The 22,681-nt window shown below is 34.7% G+C and overlaps 1 protein-coding gene across 8 annotated transcripts in view; it reads right to left on the reverse strand.

The window, feature by feature from the left end:
- Nucleotides 1–22,681, reverse strand: part of LOC128988701 (uncharacterized) — a 146,822-nt gene that overhangs the window by 86,071 nt on the left and 38,070 nt on the right. For all 8 annotated transcript variants that reach the window (XR_008490414.1, XR_008490415.1, XM_054410258.1 and 5 more), the window contains exons 3-9: nucleotides 20,823–20,892; nucleotides 17,436–17,531; nucleotides 15,727–15,824; nucleotides 9,630–9,727; nucleotides 8,918–8,988; nucleotides 7,208–7,302; nucleotides 4,182–5,381 (exon numbers count right to left, since the gene is read on the reverse strand). Coding sequence is in view for 6 of the 8 variants with exons in the window: in XM_054410258.1 (XP_054266233.1) it covers nucleotides 4,182–5,381; nucleotides 7,208–7,302; nucleotides 8,918–8,988; nucleotides 9,630–9,727; nucleotides 15,727–15,824; nucleotides 17,436–17,531; nucleotides 20,823–20,892 (1,728 nt within the window). In the remaining 2 variants the exon portion in view is untranslated. The remainder of the gene's footprint in view (nucleotides 1–4,181; nucleotides 5,382–7,207; nucleotides 7,303–8,917; nucleotides 8,989–9,629; nucleotides 9,728–15,726; nucleotides 15,825–17,435; nucleotides 17,532–20,822; nucleotides 20,893–22,681) is intronic.

Raw genomic sequence — 22,681 nt, forward strand, 5'->3', positions numbered from 1 at the left:
CGGTATTTAATGTTTAAAATATTAATAATCCTCCTTTAATGTCTTTCATAACCAGAAATTGATCATGTGGGCCAAATATTTGGGTGTTCATTTTTCATTCACGATTAAAAAATGTAACTAAGATAGTTTTCCTGTAAATTCCAAAACTTAATTAAAAGATACTGTCACAAAAATTGTTTGTTTACTACATAACAACAGTTACGAAAACCTTGTTAAAGTGTGTAAAAGGTTACTTAAGAGAGGGATCCATTTAAGCCTTAAAGATGCGTGACGAAATAAGTAATACATCAAAACCTTTACTAACGTGTGTGTGTGAAAATGTGAGAGTTGTCCAAAAATTAAGGTCTCCAACGATGCCAAAATAATAAGGTTCTGTAGTCATTGGCGATAGTAACTGCACGTGTGTAAATGTTTTTTTTTTTAATACAGTAAGCAGGTAATTCTATAAAAAATCATGCTAGAACCATAATAACCTATTAATGTTATCCAAATTTACGATGAATTCCAATATATATTTATTGTTGTTGCAAGACACAGACTCAACTTTCTCCCCAACTAAACTAAGTATGTTTGTTGAAGCAGTCATTAAAAGTCTATAATCACACCTACTCATGCAGGCGCAACGATCACATAAGACCAATGCAGGCGCCACCTTGTGTGACAATTCATTGCTAATTTAATTTGCAAATCCCATGCCTTGAGGTATTATTATATTCAAATTTGCACTTGATGTGATGCAAATTTATGATAAGTGGATCAAACTGAGGTGAAATATATTCTGTTCGAATTTCACCGGTATTTATTGACATCAGGTATAAAACAAGTCAAACTGATTGGTGGGAACAAGAATTTATGTAAGGGAGGATTTGTTTATGAATGATTCAGGGTTTTTATTTTTAAAATGTTTAATTTGATCACCGCTCAAACCTGTGAAATGTCAGAAGTCTAGTGGTTTGAAACAGGGCCTAGCTCATTATTGTGTTTTTTTGTAATTGGAGACAGCTGAACTTATTTAGTAAAGCTAAACAGAACATCTCACTCCATTCTACTCTCATCTCATTAATATTCAGCACAATATACACACTGAGCTAGTAGTAGATCGCAGGACTTCGGTCCCAGAGGTACTGAGATCAAATCACACCAATCAACAATGGATTTTATCCAAGTGATAATGCCGCAACCTAGACCTTGGTGGATGCTGCCTGACAAATGAATCATATTTTATGTGTAACATTCGTACCAGGTACCAGGGATCAAAAAGATAAAACAGCCATAGAAAGCCACACACTCGTAAATAAAGTCTCTCTTCTAACTCGTTTGTGGTATAAACAAACTATAGCGAATGTTATTCAATGCCAATCACAAACCTTTGATTTTTTAGTTAGTTAAATAAAGTATCAAATATTTTCCATCCTGTTGCATATTAGGGAGAATTTATCGAAGCTGCCATTGAGGATTTTATGTTTCCTTTCCAATGTCAGATTTCCCAATTACACAAAACCACGCAACCGAATAATCTGAGTAAATCTGGAAAGGTCCTGTGCAACCAAAACCAGTTCACTGCTGACAAAGACATATAGCTCCAGGTGTCCTGTGCCATTTCTCTTGTGGCCTGTCTTTTGGAACACCCTGCCCTACATTCTCACATCATGTCTTATAAACGTTTGTATCAGTGTTGTCTATTAAATAATTCCTTGCAGGTCCCTATTTTGTATACTTATTTATTATGCTTGTGTAAAAAAAAAACACCTCTTCTTGTCTATTGGAACATTCTGTATATTCTTAAAACAGGTTGCTCAAAAGTTTGTAGTTAGTACCGGAGCTGTTCAATATTTGGTGTTTTGCAGATCTCTAATTTGTTAGGAAAAACACATTTTAATCTTCTCTTAGCACACCCACTTTAACATATAAGCTTACAATATTTCTTGCAACTGTTCATGTTGGTTTGTCATTATTGTTTGGTTTATTGCACCCACATTTCTAATTCTATTTTAGAACAGTAAATATCTTATAACACTATAAATGATTGATTTTTAAACCAATGAATATTCTTATAAGTGTGGAATACAACTGTACTGAAATTTAAGTATAGGGATAAGCGAAGAATGTTTTTGAGGACAATAAACGCTAATGCAACCACTGAACTGGAATGCTGCTATGTTGTATTAAGTTGACAACACGATCACAGTTAACTGTTCCATCTACACTCTTTCAGGTCAAGTTTTACACTACCTCTGAATGAAATGGAATTCACAGTTCAAATTGATAAAAACGTATGAAATGTACAATAATTTCCCCTCGCTTTATAAGGGTTGTTGACAAGCTAATGGGAAAAAGTATGTGTAAGATTACTGATGAGCTGATTTTAAACCATAAAAAGCTACATGTTGCATCCTGTATTATATTTCTTTACTCATATTATATACAAATAGAATAAATAGATATCGACATCAGTGCTACGGTTAGCATATGTTCTGGCATCAACCGCTAGGAGCGCCGTATATTTGCAGCGCACACTCTGCAGCGTCTGCTGGTAGCATACGGAGAGGAGCCGAAGACGGCAACGAATCGAACACCAAGCATGCTCTAGTGGCACATCGCAGAACCTTGCTTTCACAGTATATATATTTTTTTATTTGTCTATGCTCATATGCAGGTTAAAACTTAAAGCAGGTCTCTGTCAGAGTAAAAAAAAATACTAACAAAGTACCTACAATACTACTCCTACGGTTTGATAGACATTTTTTTCATTGTAACTGTGATTTTCAATTACAAACATAACAAAACCACATACCGGTATTAAAAATTAAAACTTGAACTTCTAAAAAAGTTATACTTCAAAGTCATTTTGGAATTTCTTGTATTTCAAAATCAGCAACACGTGTCCTGTATGTGTGTTTGTGTATGTGAGTGTGCCTTTCCAGTGAGCCGCCACAACTAATTGCTACATTGTATGTTAATGCGCTACATGACCTATCATATATCTCCATACCATTGTCAGCACGTTGTTAGTCCATGTATGTCTTATATTTGTTACACTATACATGGCTATTCTTTTTAGAAAGTATAGGTGTGTGTTTTGTTAATATATTTTTTATTTTGACTTGTTAATGAGTACTTTCAAACATGATACTGAGAAGTAAGGTTTTCTTTAGCTTGGCTTAAAACTGTTCAAGTTTAATGAAGGTTATTTTTGTCTCAGAATGTGACTTAAGCGCACAATACAATATGCAGTGTTGCCACTATTGTAACAAAGCTTACAGCAGCTGGGAATATATAGATCCGCCAAAGCACAAATAGCAAGAAAAATGATAACATTGCAGCCCAAGACCCTCAAAAATTGCATTTAAAAGTGAAAGCATATTTTCACCAAATCAGTATGGGAGTTGGAAAACAGTATAGGTTACAAAATATAATAGATTAATAATATGTCAAATAAATTTATCTAGAATGGCTGTCCATCCATTAAAGTATCCACTGAGCTCCCCTGTGCATCCAAGGGAGCGTGTAAAAAGCTGTACTTTAAGCCGCGTTTACACGAAGCCAGTTGGTGGGCAGGATACTTCCCTCAGGTAACTTGAAATACATTAGAGGCAAGTGACCTGCCTGCTCTACTGGCCTGTGTAAACACGGCTCTACTTCATCCAGTAATATTATAATTGGTTTCGAATCCATGTGATAGTCTTTTATTATTAGCCAAAAACAAAGTTAAGGAAAATTGACGATTCTGCAAAGTATAGATCTTGCTCTGTGGTAAGATTTCTTTTGCCAAAAGCGTCAACCACCAATTTTCAGTTTTTAAGTTCTATTTTGTGAGTGTTTGTTGCATTTTTTATGTTTTTTGTAAGAGGACAGTCCAAAACCTATACCATATCTAACATCACTTTTGTTAGATAGGATTGTTAATTGTCAGTCCATTTACAAATTGCATTTGTGTCCAGTTACGATATATTATTTAACCAAAACAGAGACTTTCAGATTTGAAGGTGAGTGCTATTACCACTCGGCCACCATGACAATTAAAGCCCATTATCATAATCAAGTGTCAACTTTCTTCCACCAGGATAACATTAAAACAAGTGAATTGTAAATTGAAGGTAATTGATATTTGATATATTATGTGCTTGAATTACCAAGAGAACATAAAAAAAATTATATTTAAGGTTTGCAGATTAACTTACCTTGCTTCAACAGGGACAAGTTCCAGTGGAGTTTCTGAGCTGATCCTGACCAAGGAACGTTGCAGCCTCCTGCGCGAGGGTGTGCGAGCGAGACCTTCTGACGTCGGGCTGAGCGAGGTATCCGTTGGGCTTACACATGACGAAGGCACTTCAGGGGAGGGGAACTGGATGTCAAGAGAAGTGAAAGAGATAAAAGGCATCGCAATTTCCTCTGCTTCAGAATTTGTATTGTCTTTTTGGACCCTTGGTTCGTCTAACAAAATGGACAGCATTGTGCGATTCGGATCGAAATCACCTGGCAAAGGCTTAACGTAGAGTGTACTTGTGCGTATATTTTTCAAATCCGGCACCTCTGTAAAGTTGTTTTCGTTGTTTTGCTTTGATATGGCTCGTTTAGCAGCGAGAGGAGACATGTAAAGTGGACTGCTGTAGGAGGATTGGTAAGAAGTCCCTTGGCTGACGTCTGGAGGGGTTTTGTAATGTGCTGAGTTTCCATTGCTGGAAGTTGACTTGCTGGATTCAGTAGGGTTTGTTACAGGGGACGCACTAGCGGGGGTGTGGAAACACGAAGACGCTATTGAATCAGAGGGTCTTCTCTCTGAAGTTTCTTGAGGCGTGAAAAATCCTGGAGTACTCAAAACAGAATTGTCAGGAGGAGTTTTGTAGGGTGTTGAGCCATCCGGGGTGAATGTATAATATCCAGGAATAGTCAAGGAATCCTTCTTGTTCCCACTAACATCTTCTGGCTGTGTGTCTAGGTATTCATTTGACATAGTGATGAGATGAGACACAGTATCCTGGAGAATGTTGTAAGTGGGAGAGGTGATTCTTGGGAAATCCTCTTTGATGTTCTCCAAAGGATTTTGAAACTTGACACAAGGTGGGCTTTTAGGAGCCGCTTCTTTGGATGGACTTTCAGGTTTGATGTCTGGAAATCGGAAAATTTCAGGCTGCAGTTGAAGCGGTCGGCTGGTTGAGCGACTACTGCGGCGAGACGCAGGGTGGATGTCTGGGCTAGGGGTGGGGTCGGACAGCTGGCGGCGCACACTAGGGCTGGACACGGGGAGGAGGTAGGACTCGAATGAGTGAGCCTGGTGAGGGTAGTGGGGGGAGGCAGCGAGGCGGCAACCAGCTGACGGTGGGGAAAACTCATCTGGCACCACCTCTTCCTCCGGCAACACTGACAACTTGCGACATGACCTGAGATCAAAGATTAACCATAAGTAAAATTATTGTTCTGAATACATTTTTAGAGAAAAGTTAGAAGCCTTTTTGATGGTTTTAACCTAAACTCAGCTGTCCTTGATCATTGGTCTTACCAGCTGATCTTGGTAAGTAACAAAGCTGTCATCACATTGATTCAACACTCGATCCCTTACTCACTTATTCACTGTAAAACTAGTGCAACGGTGCTCGAATTCGAGCAATTACAAAGTATTATAGGCGTTATTTTAAAACTAATAAGTCATAATTTTTTATGACTTATAAGAGTCAACTCAAAGGTAATTTAATCAATCGCTCCACTCCAGTTATCGAAACTGAAAACGAACTCACTCTGAAAACGAACTCCCTTGTGTGTATCACATGTTTACTATGAACAGCTGTAATTAATATACAAAAAACATTCTTCTGTTTAAGTAAACAAAATATTTTGTTCATAAGATACACATTGGGATTTTGATGGCCTGTGTGGCTAAGACCGAGGACTTTTTTTACAGGAATTGGTGAAAGGGGGCGTCTATACAAAAAGTAATTAATTTTGACACATCGTTTGTAAAAATCCGTCCATTATTAACGGAGGAGGAGTGTTTCGTAGACATCGCCTTCACGTATTATATATAAGGATAAGCATGCTGGTATTTTTGCATTGTAAAAATGTAATCTATAAGCTATTTAAAAATAAAATATTTACATAATGTATTTCTAAAGATGGTTGTCATAGTGAGTATTGCTCTCAATTGGGTTCAAAAATGACAATATTCAGTTTTGTTACCGGATTATTAAAATGTAAGATGTAATTTTGATGTGATAACCTCATTAGATGATTATGCACTCTAAGTATACAGTTTACAACAAGAAGTCATCTTAAAACTGGAGGGCCGCATATATTAAAGTTAAAACTTTTTCAAAAAATGTTATCTTCAATCTAGTTCACCCTTAGGGCTTTGCACCGTAGACCTTGCTGCTAAGAGTAGAGTTCAAGCGTTAGTTAGAAAAAGTAGATTAACCCATTGGCGCCGACTTACGAGCGTTACTGGTACGGCCGCTGCAGGCCCGGCGGCCGACTTACGAGTGCCGCTTGTGTCACCGCTATACGCAGCGCCACTAGTTATCTATTTATTATTATTTTTCCCCCTTTTTGTTTCTTCTTACTTTTACTATGTTTATAAATATCTTGCTTCTTGATTTGCGTATTTACTAATTTATTTTTAAGAATAACAAACAACGTCGTGTTGCCATGGAAACCAGATATCACAAAAAATCAGCTGCGGTAAAATAAAAAAAAAATTTGTTTCTATTTTATTACTTATAAAAGTACACAACTTGTGATTTTTCTACGTAGGGAATCAATTGAACTTTATATTAGTAGTGTAATTTGGAATCTTGGAGTTTTTAAATCAAGTTTACTTTAAAAAAATTGTTTTTAAAATTTGTATTTTTATAATTTTTTTTACACTTTGACCGTCCAATTAAAACTTGTTTGTAGACAATTTTACTGTGAACAAAATGATGAAAGATTTATTAATTTGTTATCTAAGGTTTTCTTTATATAACAATTAGAGTAAAAGCCTACAAATTCGGTAAAATGAATTGCCGACAGAGGGTGCTACAGGCAGCACATTAATTCCTTCCCCAATCAAGAACCTTGTTCTAAACAAAACATCAAGAAGTGCTACTTTATTGTTAATTTTTCAGCCACAGGTAGTATTGACAAATTTTACATTTTTAGTGTAACTTGTGCTGCACAACACACTTTTGCTGCGTAACACACTTTTACCTTTACTCTAATCTGTATGCAGACTTACCTGTAGATATCAAGATCCATATGACCCAGGGGACGAGGCTCATAAAGTTTAGAAGCAACATCTTCTCCATTTCCTGCACACTCAGACTCGCTGATCTAAAACAGCATCGACAGATTTGAAATAAAAACTAATCCTTGCTTTGACAGAACGTTGGTTATGGATCGAACTTTTATTTTTGCTATGAAACATGTTTAATAAAATAATGGTACAGTACAGACTAGTGATGGTCAAAACCAGAAATTTTGAATCTCGAAACCAAAACCGAAACTTAAATAATCGAATCCCGAATCTCGAATTTCAAAACTTTAACGCGAAACTTTTTAGTTACCTGGTCAAGGTTGCTAAAAAATAAAAATACAAGTAATGATTACATTTTCATTATGATTATGCAATCAAAACTGAAAGAGATTGACTCCTGATGTGACAGATAAACTTCAAACCCAAATAACATATTTTTTATAAACAACTAACATTAAAATAAATGCAACTCTTGACATTGAAATAAACATAAATATTACATGAATTAGAACATTTAGTGGTCAATATTTCTTTGTGTTTAATAAATATCGAATATTGATATGAAACTGAATTCTATGCTGTTCCAGTATTTAAGATGCCTTTTGCAGTTCAGAATACAATTTACTTGTTTCGTTAGTGTTAATGGAGATGTGTTTGCTCGATTGCTACTAGCTTGGGTGTAAACAATGTTAATAATAATGACACAAAAAATGTAATAATTTTCAAAAATATAAGTGCCAAAACTGCCTATTTCGAAACTTTTGAATCTCGAAACTCGGTGATCAAATCTCGAAACCGAAACTTTTCCAAAGTTTTGATGGTTTTGAGATTTGGTTTTGACACATCACTAGTACAGACTATTCAATAAAAATAGACTTCTCATCCCATTGTACATTTTTAAGTAAGCTTTTCATGTTCAGTTCATGTACAGTGACACTGATTGCTAGTGTTGATGAAATTTTGTTTCTATTATTTTAGAAATCATGATTTGTGCCTTACTGTTTGGTTATATAACTAGGGGATGAGTTATATATTGTTAAGATTTGATCATATTATTTGGTTAAACATGGTTTTAAATGACTGAAATAACAAGAAACCAATTGTAAACAAAACACAACCTCTACAGTGCAGCGTACAGAATTACCAATAAAATTGTCTTCAGCTGTTCCATTAGGATGAGAAATATACTAAAGGAGTATGTTTTATACATGTCATTATTTTACCTTATGGTGTAAAAAGTACAAATTGTAAAACCAATAAAATCTATAGAAAAGGCGTAATTATGACACATATATGAATTAGAATTGTAGAATTAAGGGAATAACATCAAGCTTATCTTAGAAGGCCATAGAACATATGGAAGACACATGAAAAACTCAATATTTTGTCTCCTGGGGGACATTGTCAAGTTTAGAAAAAGAGAGAGACTCTTTCTCTACTCTCTTTCTCTCTCACATTCTCTATATACTTGAAAAAGTCCACCAGGATGTGTTCTATTGCATACCTGTACCTTTTCTAAGGCAAGCTAACTACTATTAACTTTATATTACAATTCAAAATCCTGGCTCTTTCCTTGAATAAATGTAACCTTAAAATTGTGAATTAGGTTAGTCTTTTGCATTTCCCACTAAACACAAACCGTAGTTATTGTCTAGAACATAACTAAGAAACATTAATCAACACAAAGATTACCTGAGATCCCAAGGGACTGATTGGAGGAAGAAAGTAGTCTCCAGACGTTCCATTTGATTTACTTGTAGTTTCTGAAACAAATTGTAATTTCAGTACAAAAACTTCAGAGTTATATGATTTTAATTTTAATCCCTTAGTATTATTGTGGCATACCTTGCATAAGCTGTTCAATTTGGGTTTGAAAAAAAAAGTAGGCCTCAATCAGTGCTGTAGTGGTAAATTTGTGAGTGTGGGAACCCGGAACGCTCACTGTGGTTGTGGAAAAATATGTCTCCCTTACCAATATATAGGTTCTTTGGAAAAATCAGAGTGGAAACACTGTTCTCACACGTTCCCGCCTTACTACACACCACTGGCCTCAATGTTATAAAAAATTTCATTTAATCATTTGGCTTTTTAATTTATGTCGTGAAACAAAATTTGTTTATATGTAGCAAAAACACTTTTGTATTCACCACACTAAATGGCGTTATAAATCATAGAAGAATATAAAAAAAAAACACTGTTCAATATTCTGGTTAAAAAAATGCTAAATTACGTTCTTGCAATTTTACTATTTAAAATCGATAAGTACACATCTAAAGCTCTTTTAATACAAAATAAGTTTTCATCCAGAATTAATTTGAAAAATTATAGAAATTTTTTACTGTCCAGAATTGCACGCTAAGAAAATTTTTAAGAAAAAGGTGATGTTTAAAACATTTTGACTCACCATCATCAGTTTGTACAGCGATGTTGACAATGGCGGGGCAGGAGGAGGTAATCTGTTCCCAACCCTTGTCTAGACCCACTGCCACACATTCCAAGGATCTGCACATGGAGATATATACAATATAATATACCATATACACCATATAACGAACTCCTGAAAAGACCACATACACAACCTGACCAAGAAACTTGCATCTTGGGTCTATGTAACAAAGAGGATGAAAAGAATATGAGGTCTGGAAACGGCTAAGACAGCATACTATTCTGTAATAGAATCGCATATAAGGTATGGCTTCATATCTTGCGGAGGAACATCAGAGGCAAACCTCAACAAAGTCATGGTACTCCAGAAAAAAACCGTCAGGGCTCTCTCTGGCCTTGAGCGCTTAGACAGGTACAGGGATCAGCATTAAAATACCTCAAGCTCCTAACAGTGACAGCACTCTACATCCATGGAGTTGTCCTGTACACAAAAAAACTTAACCTTCCCAGAAATGAGAATTTTTACTCCTACCACACCAGAAGAGCAGCCGACTACAGTCTACCGATCCACCACACAACACAATAATACAGCAGAAAACCCACTTATATTGGCCGTAAAATCATCAACTCTCTTCCAAACAACCTAAAGAACACAACAGGAAACCAACTCAAACAGCAACTCTGGGACTGGCTTGTGGACCGACAGGTGTTTTGGAATTTGCTTAATAGCCCAGGCAAATTAGACATATGCTCCCCAAAAAATCGTCTAAAGCTGGAAAGTGTTTTAATACCTTTTGGGGGTCCCAAATAAGAGTCCTGTGAGTTTGCGACGGATTCTGACGTCTGCTTAAGTTTTGGGAGTCGAAAAACTATGAAAATTTTGCACTTTTTTCAGTTTTTCGCTTATAACTCATAAATATCGAATCCTACGGAAAATGTTGTTCAAAGGTCTCTTTTAGTACATTAAATTCTGCGTCGATTGGTGTTAAATACGTCAAAATCGGCCGAGCCGTTTAGCCGCTGTAGCTTTTTTAAGTTGGATCAATTTCATCAACAAGGCCAAAGAGTTGATTATTTGACCAGTTTTCGGCTTACAACTCCTAATCGACGCTTGCTATACAAAAATGCACCTGCAGTTAGTTTGGAAAAGACAACATTCTGCGTAATATGTTTTTTTACCAATCAATAATTGGAATTGATTGCTACCTACTTTTTATGGTCGCCATTTCATTGAAAAAAATATTAAAGTTAAAGTTGGAAAATTTTACTAAAATTAATATTTAATATTAAATTTTTTTTCAATGAAATGGCGACCATACAAAGTAGGTAGCAATCTATTGCCATTATTGATTAGTAAAAAAAACATATTACGCAGAATGTTGTCTTTTCCAAACTAACTGCAGGTGCATTTTTGTATAGCAAGCGTCGATTAGGAGTTGTAAGCCGAAAACTGGTCAAATAATCAACTTTTTGGCCATTTTGATGAAAATGACCTAACTTTAAAAAGCTACAGCGGCTAAACGGCTCGGTCGATTTTGACGTATTTAACACCAATCGACGCAGGATTTAATGTACTAAAAGAGACCTTTGAACAACATTTTCCGTAGGATTCGTTATTTATGAGTTATAAGCGAAAAACTGAAAAAAGTGCAAGATTTTCATAGTTTTTCGACTCCCAAAACTTAAGCAGACGTCAGAATCCGTCGCAAACTCACAGGACTCTTATTTGGGACCCCCAAAAGGTATTAAAACACTTTCCAGCTTTAGACGATTTTTTGGGGAGCACTCCCTATATTTGATCTAATTTGCCTGGACTATAAGGAATTTTTTACCAATTGATTATGAACTTTCAATACAAAGAAAATGTAAACTGTCAAACAATGTAAATGTTAAACATTCTGGAATTTTTGTGAAGCCATTGTATTTCTTAACAAAATTACAAATAAAGGAAACTGTCTATTGTCTATTGTCTATTGTCCATACATATATATATGTTGACCATTACGAGGAAGCATTGCAGAAGAAGCTACCTGCTTTTAATCTGTTACTCCAATGGCAAGAAAGCTTAGATGTTTTTAAATGAACATAAAGGAGACATTCCCCCTCCAATACGAATGTATTAATGTAATAAATTTCAAGTCAACCCTCTAGCAATTAAATAACAACTTTTACAGCAAATTTATCTCAAAATTTATTTTCCCACAAAAAGTAAGAATCTGTTAAAGAAAGAGAGCAATATGTTTTCCACCTCTAAAGCACCAAATCAGAAGAGATGGGCGGAATTATGATTATACTCTGAGCAAAGTGATGAGCTCTTTCACCTGTGGCAAAGCAAGTTCGCTCGGTTGAGGATAACACTTAATGGCGTTTCTCAGTTGAATACACTTGGCTGAGAGCTGGTCTAGTGTCCTGTGAGCTTAATGAGATGCGGAGAGTTTAAAGTTCTAAGAGTTGGTTTTTATTCGTTTATTTAGAAAATATCAGGATTTACATGGTAAAAAGAAATGGTAATTTATAAGAATGTAGTCCACAGATTTGTAGTTTTGAAGGCAATTGTGTTTAAAGTGTTAGTTTGGTATTTTAAAAGTAAGTACAATTTACAGTAAAACCTCTTTAATCCGAACTAATTGGGACTTCAATTTCATTAAATTTACTATTTCTATCCCAAACAGTGTCTTTTTTGTTACTATGCAAAACAACTTTAGAGCAGAAAACCCTAAGGTAGCAGGTGCTCGCAAAATGTTAAGAGGATGAAGAGGATAAACTACACACAACAAACGACTGCGTATGTTGAAAATAGAAATTATTTTTTATGGTCTTTAGTGCTTTAGGAATAATGCAATAAAAATACAATTTTAGAGTTCAAACCTTAATTTAAAAATGTAGTTGAATAAATGTTTGTAGCATACCAATTTCGCTATTGAAGAGCATTTTGTAGATAAATTAAATTTCATTATCTACAACAAAAGATTGTCATTGCATTTTTTCCCCCAAAGACAAAAAAGGATGAGGGATGGTGATAAACTTTTCCATTTTGTCATTGAAAAACAACCAACTGAGACTCAAATCTTACAGAGGCTTTATGTTAATTAGTAAACTTTTGTTTAAGTCTGTTGTAATGTAGTTAGAAAAGTTCAATCAATTGTTTTTAAGAGAGTAGAAGGAAAACAGTAAATTAGTGGCATCCTTGAAAATATTTGTTATTAAATTAAGGACAGGTAAAGTTTTGTGTAATGTGTTTAAATTTTTCACTAAAGTGGCAATTACATAGTTTTAATTTTGATTACATAAAAATCCTGATTTATCTCATTGTTCCTTGCAGGCTGAGATTTGAATTCTATATTCTTAATTTTTAGCAATCCTTATAAAGTTTTGAAAAATTCCAGACTCAACTGAGGTCTAGAGGACAATTCCAGCTTGAGAGGAAAATACAGATTGATCAACACCTCAAATATTGTGTATGTAGACTATTTATATGATAAGCCTGCGTATGCCCCTTTTACTTGCAAGTGAAGTGTCTGTAACCACAGTAACTCAAGTAAAATTCATGATACAATTTGGTAAAAATGTGTAAAATTACATTTGTCAAGTTTGCAAACCAGCATGATTATACTATTCATATGGGGTTTTGTGGGAGAAATTTCCACTATTTTGACCCCAAAAATATAAGATTTTGCAATTTATATCCAAACCATTTTGTACAGCTTATAGCTATTTACCTTACAAGTGTAGTAAGAGCGTTTTTACATCACGCAGGTGAAGGTTGTGCAACGAGCGGAAGCGAGTTGCATAATTTACCTAAGTGATGTAAACACGCTCTTGCGTAACGTGTAACGTACAAGATTTTACCTGACCCGACAATATACAGGAGGACGAACAATATTATCCATTTCACTCATCTTCTAACAGTAACATTCATTTACAAACAAAAGCTAGGTTAGGAAAATTCTTCAAAACATAACAATAAAATTCAAGAGCACATCTGATTTCTAGCGTTGAACGTCGTTGGCTCCATAGAGGTATATTTTTTAAGTTAATCACTCAATGTTATTTAAATGGGTTTCATTACATCACCGAGTGAGTTTTTGATACTTTACATCACTCGAGAAGTAAGGAAGTTGTATACATCTCGCTTGGGATAGGGAAGTTTAACATGGCGGGTTAGGTAAAAAAACAAAAAATAGCTTAATATATTGAAACTTTGTTGTTTGTCTATGATTGCAAAGAAAATTAAAAAAAAAAATATTTAAAATCCCCATGTTATTTGGACGATAATTAAACTGTTGTAGTTTGCTTATATTTTGATGTAATTGGGCAAATTCATTTATTGCATACTGAGCTTAACATTGTAAAAAAAATACTCTGTAACCTCCCCTTTAGCAAAAAACCCTAAGTACTCATTAAATCTATTGCTAGTTAAATAGGGAATAGATCTGACCAAGGAAACATTTGAGTGAAAACTATGCAAAGGGAAATTTGGTTAGTATGCAGGTTTACTGCGGCGGGGGTATTTAAAATTTGTAATTAGTTCAGGCAAATTTAACATGGACTTGATCATTATGTGTCTGATCCTGATCTAAGATACCATCTACATTTATAAAGACACTTTGTTAATATTAAAAAGACATCAAGCACTATATGATTTTTAAATGTCCAAAAGCATACAAATATTTAAACTTTTATTTTAAACTGATCTTTAAAGTTTAAAAGTTATTTTTCCAAAGTATGGTAATACCAAGCAAAACATAGAATACTATGAACAGTGTGGTATTCATCGTATATATGGTTTAGAGGATTTTAAGCAATATGGCTACTGAGATGCTCGCTGTTTAGTCAGCACTGCTCGTGAGGGTCTGTACTAACGAGCAAGCAGCGTAAGAGTGCTACAGGCGAGCCACCATTTACAGCTCCTTACATTCTCCCTCCGAGCAACTCGGCAGCCATCCCTTCTAAAGGGTTATTAAATATTCATTAATGACCTTGTTTGACAGGGAAATATTGTCTGAAATTGTTAGTATCTTATTGTTTTGAGAGATTTAACTAAAGGTTTGGTTACAAAAGTTTGTTAATATACAATAAAATTTATAGTAAGAGTAAAAAACTTTTTAGCTTATTTAGGGTGAAATTAGGGTGAATTGGGGGCAACCCTATATATTAATAGGCAAGCATGTTTCTTGAAAACCTTTTTTCTCAGGGGAAATCTACACTTACTGATAGAAAGATATTTTCCTGTAGATGTGCAGAACCCCTTTGTAAATTAAAATAGGCTCAAAAATAAGCTAAAAAAGAATTTAAAAAAGTTTAAAAATAGTAAAAAAAATAAAGTAAAATAAAAGTAAAATAAAAAGTAAAGTTAAAAAAATATCATGGGCTTATGGGTTGCCATGCTGGCGATGAAATTACAACGAAATATAAACAGAAAATCAAAACAAACGGAAGAAATTCCAATCACATGTTTTATTTACAGCGTGGTGTCAAAATAGAACAGTCTGTACATTACATATTTTTGGTCGAGTTTTCAACCACTGGACGACCCCTAGTATTTATAATTATGTAACAAAACTCAAGCTACTGTGAGTAGATGAATGATTCTCCATGCATTTTTTTTTGACTTGAAATTAAAATGAGAAAATGTGATCACTTTAGCTGTGTGAATATCAATAATATCATTATCACTGGAAGACACTAACCCTTTAAAGGAGCTAAATACTTCAACCTCCTTCCAGAAGAACTTAAAACAACGAAATAATTCACCCACTTTCAAGAAAAATATCATAAACTGGCTCCTGGAAAGACCCTTCTACGCTGAAAAAGAATTCATCCAAACCTGACTTCAAAATAATCGGTTTTAGTCCTCGACAAACCACCTGTAAATATCCTATGAAGCTGTACTGTTCTCAATAAATAAGAATATAAAGAATATTGTTTATTGTCTATAGAAGATGATACTGATAAACTATGATAACAATTAATATTCAAGATCTTTTGGTATTAAGTAGGAATACAAGTATTACAATAGACATCATAATCTATCTTCAGTTAAGTTATACAAAAATATTAAGTACAGTAATAATATGTTGTCTTAGGTCAGATTGGTGAAGCCAAGTCATACTTACTTTGGTAGGTTATCAGGGTTGGAAGTTTGAGTGGTCCGGTGAACCTTTGCGAGGTCTGAGGTAGTATCACTTATTATCTCATCAGAGAATCTGAAATGCTGAAAACAGGAACACAAAATATAGTCAATAATTTACCATTCTTATCACCAAAGTTGTCCCTAAACATAAGTTTAATTAAGCAGATTGTAGATCACTTTGCTCAATTTGGGAGTTGAACTGTTTAGTGGATAATCTAATCATCTTGCTCTGTGTTTATTATATCTTCCCTGTACTCTGTTCTACAATGCAATAATTGTCAGTTTGCTGATATCTATTGCTAAAATCTAAACTACTGCTAGAAATCTGTTCCTTCCATCTCATGCCGATTAAACTGCTGGTATTCAAATGATGAACTGTGTGTCTGATGTCAATAGGTTTATAAAATTTCTTATTTTGTGTCTACTTGATTTTTTTTTTGTAGCATTTGTTATTTCTTGCATATTTAAATGTTTCGAATTGGTGGGTAACTAATAGAACTTACCACAGTTTTTTAATGAAATTCGGGAAATTCCCATACAGGGAATAAGCTATTAATGTAGGTCTCATAGTAAGACGTAGATCAGGGATGGATTTACTTTTTCATTTTTATATCTCCAAGCAAAAACATCATCCGTTCAAATTCATGTGGGTTTTACATGTGTCTGTTAGTACGATAACTCGAGTAAAAATCATCCAATATGGATGAAATTTTGTCCAAACTTGTAAACCTAGGTTTTCACAGGTTGTGACCCAGCATGATTGGACAATGTGAAATGGGTTTTTATGTGGTAAAAATTAGTTTCCCCATTGATTATTGAGCTTCAAAACATAAATTTTTGCAATTGCTTACCAAACATTTTTTTAGAGCTTAAAAATTAATTTAGTAAACTGATTAATTAAGCTTTCGATTAGTTAAGATTACAAAAAGAAGTAAATGAAATTGTATGCCCACTGAACCGAAAATTATAATCCCCATGTAATTTTTACAGTGAATAAGTAAAATGTTGTAGTTAGATATGGATATCTTCTGTATATTTAATTCCGTAAGCGAATCGGTCCCCATGAAATATCTCGAGCTAGGAAAAAGGTAGCATGGCTGTTGAGGATTCATTTTAAAGTTTAAGGTCCAAGGACGGTGGGGAAAATATCAGTAGTGTCAAAAATTACACCTGCTCTGCCCCACAGGCCGTCAAAGATGCAGATATTTCCTAATGGAAGTACTGCTACAGTGTTTCTATAAGCTGTTTTAAATATACCAACTGATGTAAAAATTTGTTTGTTTATTGATTTTAGTGTTATGTTTTTAGGTTAGAAAAATGCTAGTGCAGTGTTGAAATCTGTTGTGTAATAGGGGAAGACAGCACTACGAAGGAGAGTTAGAAATGGTGCACAGCATAGGGAATGGAAGGCTAAATTACAACAGAGGTGAAGGGCAGTAATTGATGCTATGGTCTCCTAGTTTTGATCTAATTTGGCAAATTCATACTAAGCTATTGACGTTTAATTTTATTAATCTTTATTAGTTTCCCTGCCGCAGCAAACTTAAGTACTCATGAAACCTATATTTAAATAGGTAGGGAATAAATTTTAAATTTTAGGAAAATATAATGAAAATGAAATCAGGGAAATGAAACTTTGCTTAGTCTACAGGTTTGCTGTGGTGGGAGTAGTTATATTTACTATTTACTCACAAGTTTAGCTAGCACTGCCTGGCTGTGAGATATCTGATGTTGAAGAGCTCGCAACTCCTGCTGAACCAACTCCCGCACCTTGTCTTCCCCCACCACCTGTACAACAAGATGCCTCAGAAACATGTGATGGTTGTAGGTTAAAACTTTATAGCACAGAGAAGTAAGGTACAGCGGAAACAATGGTACACTTAAGTGGTGACAAGCACTAGTCACTGGTGTCTAGGACAAAGTCCCTCTGTATTACAACGCCCACGGAGGAGGAAGACCCCGTGCCTTGTGCGATAGAAATTTACGTACAGTGCTCTCTGCTTGGGCTCTTCCTTACTCATTACAAGTATATTTTCACAACACTTTAGCTGGAAGCACAAGGTCATCCCACAAGCAAGTTTTTTTCTATCTTAATTTTAGAGGGAATGCTGTTTCTGTTTATATTTAACCAGTTATACAGTATCTGTTTGAATTGTACACTACTATAGATTAAATGAGTAGACACTGGGAGGAGACTGTTACTCCTTTAATCCATTACAATACCCTGCTTGGATATTCAATGCTATTTATTTCTATTCAGAATTTGTTATTTCCAACTATAGAAAAGAGAGACACATAATTAAGAACCTAATATCTTTATGAAAGAACAATACAGCTACAAACACAGAGATATACTCAAATGTATAATATAGTTTTTGCATAATTTAAAATGCATCAAGGCAAGGCAACGTTTTGCCTTGACCGAGGAAATAAAACATCAATTTTAAATTAAAGTAACTTACACAAATAAGTAACATGAAACTCTTCTGTTATTAAATTAGTTTTTAAACGTTTAAAGCACATGCTGAGAAACCTTTATTCACAATAACTATTATAGTTAACCACAATAATAACTATTGCAGCCAGTAGGTGAATCTTTTTAAGAATGTAAGTATGAAAATAATCAAAACATTTTAACCTATAAAAAGTTAGCTGAAATTTAGAGAGACAAGGGGATGATTCATGTCCCTGTAATGCCAGCCCTACATTGATTGATGCTTGAATCAAGCCTTATGAGCACCACTTTACTGTCTGTCTAACACACAGTTGTGTGAGCAATAGCGATTGAATGGTTTATGGTCAATAATAGCTGCTGCTTGTCTAAAATAATAAGTAGGTTATGAGTTAAATAATGTATAAATGTAATGTTTTATTTTATTGTAGGTGCCAGAGAGGCATATACTGTTGTTTACCAAAAAGCATAAAATTCAATTTCCGCTTTGGTGTATACTCAGTTGTTAAATTACATTTTCCTACAGTTACCTGACCAGGTGGGCTTCTTTGCACTGATTATAGCACGCAAAGTAACTAAATGCTGCACTCATTTTTTCACTCCAGTATTCCAACCAAACAACACAAAACAGTATGCTTTTATTAGGCACTAACGTGCACGATTGAAAATAAGTTGAACACTTAAAGATACTACGACCACGATCATCTAGTGTCGTCCAACGCTGGATTTAACCTAATCTAAAAACGTGTTGTAGGTATAGTGTTTGAAAGAGTAATTATTTATATGCATTATAGTAACTGTAGGCAAATTATAATGTGTGTAACGCGAGTGCAAAGTGCCACTTCGTACACTAGTTACACAATTACCTATTGTATATATCATATTGAAACAATAAAGAGTTTCTAAAAAAAAAAAATAGCCTTTAAATAAATATTTCTGAGAGAACTACTTGTATCTTGTATAGTACCACCATGTTAACTCAATTATTTGTAGGAAAATAAAGTTTACTCTCACATTTCTCGAATCTAAGAATGTACCATTCTCCTGAGACTGTGGCAAAAACATGAGACAAAAATGAGACAAGGATTGTATATAAACCCAGGAGGATTGTCCCAATAATACATGTCTGGTTCACACTGTGGGAAGGGGTGAAAGGGGTAAGAGGGGTAGCAGACCGAGGAGGGGGGGGGGGGTAAGCTCTTGTTATTGCACACCTTTTGTTCTCCGACTTCACTTTTGTTTTCATTTCAAAAACAGATTAAGACACCATTTAGCCTTTTGCTTTTCATAGCTTAAGTCACTAATAGGTATGTTTTATAATGTCATTTTTTGACCGATGAGCTATATATTCAGTTTAACACGAAATAACTCAAATAAGTTGTATAATATGTTAAATGAAACAGCTACAGGTTTATTTAAGGAGGAATCTAGAGGTGTGCATACACAAATAATCTCTAAGCATACCGAATTCACAAAAAATGTGTAAGCAGGGTACATCAAATACTACTAAAAATTTCTAACTTTTTCTGATGTGCCTACCCAATATTGAATCGAAAATAAAGAATGTGATTTTTTCAAAGGACTTATTTTGATTTGGAAATTTTACATTTTCAATCTGGCAGTGGGGAAGACTAGGCATGGGAGTAATGTCCTAGAGTTTGGGTTTTAAAAATCACAATAATCAATGGCAGTTTGATATTTCAGGGTGTTTTTTTTTCTCTGCAGATAGCCCAAGAAAACAAATTATAGTAGGATGTCTAAAAGTTGTTGCACAACTAATAAAAACAAAATCATTGTTAAATCTTGTAGTCAAATAGTTTTAATAATGTTGAGATTGTAGCACAACGGATTGAGTTATCAAATAATTAAATAACTTACGTCATCAATCCATAAATTGCTGTGGAGTACGCGTTTCAACCATCAGGTCATCCTCAGCTCCACTGTCACTAGGTTGAATTTGCTTCTATGTTGCTATAATGCAACATAGAAGCAAATTCAACCTAGTGACAGTGGAGCTGAGGATGACCTGATGGTTGAAACGCGTACTCCACAGCAATTTATGGATTGATGACGTAAGTTATTTAATTAAATAGTTTTAAGTATTTTAAATAAATAGTCTTAAATACATAAACCGACCAGATAGCAGTCCAAACAAAGTTCAAACTGTTTGTTATGTACATGTGTACCTATATGATATTACTATTTTATGTAACTGCTATTCTATGCTAAGTAGAAGTATTATTTCTACTCTCTTCCGCTTTTTCCAGAATGAGGTCACATTCATGGTGATGAATGAAATGTTTATACCAATAAATCTTTATTTGAATCTACTTTGTGTTGGAATTATTAAGACCCATAAAAGAATACGGCTGTTTATTATTCTCACTGAATCATGCTACCCATTAATCTTAGATGCTTAAGTGACCATAGCAACCCTCTTAAATGAAATTGCTAACTTGAAATGACTTTTATAGTAGGACAAAGTCCAAGTTAGCTAGATCCATCAATTTAAGAAATCAACATAACCTCTTAGTCTTAGGTCTTACACTAGGAGACATTCTGTATTAAAGATTTTCCTCGACAAGTGATATACAATTTTTCTTTACTCTGCCAACTTGTAGACTTACCTGAACCTCTGTTGTATTCAGCTCGATCACTTCCCCAGTCTGTGCAGTAGCTCCCTGCGATGTTTCTGAACTGGAACACAACAACTAATGTCACAACATTCAATAATAAGTGGTATGATACAAAAATCCCTATCTTATGGATTTCATATGGATTGAAAGATTTAAATTACTGTAATGAGCTTTACAAGCTATATAATGATATTAGGGGTAGTATAAAATCAAGGGAAGGTGTTTGAAAATTACACTAGTTATCAAGGGTGACTTGTTATTGAGGTTTCAAAAAATAACATTCACTTATCAAAGAAACATGTTTTTTGAAATGTCTTTACATTTTGATATATTGTAAGTTACAATTTTGCGATATGGTAACAACTTTTTTTGTAAAGGGTTAAAAAATAGTTTCATGTACCAGGTACTAAATTTAATAACCTTTAGTTGAAATGGTTAGGGTGATTTTAGAAGTTTACTTTAAATGATTTACTGTACTTTGGAACTTACAGTGTAATAAGAAGCATAGTTAGTTATGATGAGATCGAGTTAGATGTTTACTAAATGTACCAAACATAAGCAAAACCCACTTAGCCAAGTATGATAGCCCTACTTCTTGCTTCTAGTTAACCTAATTACTAATTGCTATTGTGCCTTTATTGTCTACTAGCCGGGTCAAGTTGAGGAAGAGACAATTATTATGTTCCCTAGATCTGCTGTATGTAGATAGACTCTCATTAATTTATTATTAGTAATAACTGGCTACATAAACATAACTGTAAATAATCCATCCATTCCATGTATCACAGCTTTTTGTTTTTGCTTGGTACAAATTAGCTGTTCTCATAAATTAAAAAATATATATAGTGCTGCACCCTGTTGGTAAACCTATTAACTTTTTATTGCTATTTAACAGAATCAAATTGTTAGTTGAAACAGCTGTTGAGATTCTTTAATTCCATTTAAATGTGAGTACTCATAAGGTTAACATGGGAAACTTCAGAGCCACTGGGGCGGAGCCCTTTTGACGGATCTGCACCAAACTTCACACAAACCATTCTTGAATAATAATTAATAATGCCTGAAAGTTTCATTACAATCCGTCGAGTGGTTTCGGAGTCCATAACGTTCAAATATATACAAACTTCCTCTTTTATAAAGATACTAGCTGACCCGGCGAACTTCGTATCGCCTAAGTTATAGGTTTCCCCTAAGACAGACCGATGGAAAAAAAGTACCGTTACGTTTAATTTTCAAGATGATCTCGTTCGCATCGCTCAATCACGTCCTGGTTGAAGTTCGTTCGCTACGCTCACTCACCTTTGGGTTGGAGCTCGTTCGCTACGCTCACTCACCTTTAGGTTGGAGCTCGTTCGCTGCGCTCACTTGCCTTCAGGTTAGCTCGTTCGCTACGCTAACTCGCCTCCAGGTTGAAGTTCGTTCGCTACGCTCACTCACCTTTGGGTTGGAGCTCGTTCGCTACGCTCACTCACCTTTAAGTTGGAGCTCGTTCGCTGCGCTCACTTGCCTTCAGGTTAGCTCGTTCGCTACGCTAACTCGCCTCCAGGTTGAAGTTCGTTCGCTACGCTCACTCACCTTTTGGTTGGAAATTAGCTGTTGTCATAAATTAAAAAAAAATAGTGCTGCACCCTGTTGGTAATCCTTGTAACTTTAATGCTATTGAACATCATAGAACAGAACCAACTTGTTGAATTGAAACAGCTGTTAAGATTCATTAATTCCATTTCTCATAAGGTTAACATGGGAAACTCCAGAGCCACTGGGGCGGAGCCCTTTTAAGAATTTCGAAACGGGAAATAGTTTACGTCCGATTCGCATACCTACAGAATTTACACACCAAATTTCATAAC

Source organism: Macrosteles quadrilineatus, unplaced genomic scaffold, assembly GCF_028750875.1.
Source record: "Macrosteles quadrilineatus isolate MER2022 unplaced genomic scaffold, UCM_ALF_1.0 Scaffold_3__2_contigs__length_128488019, whole genome shotgun sequence".
NCBI classification, from domain to species: Eukaryota; Metazoa; Arthropoda; class Insecta; order Hemiptera; family Cicadellidae; genus Macrosteles; species Macrosteles quadrilineatus.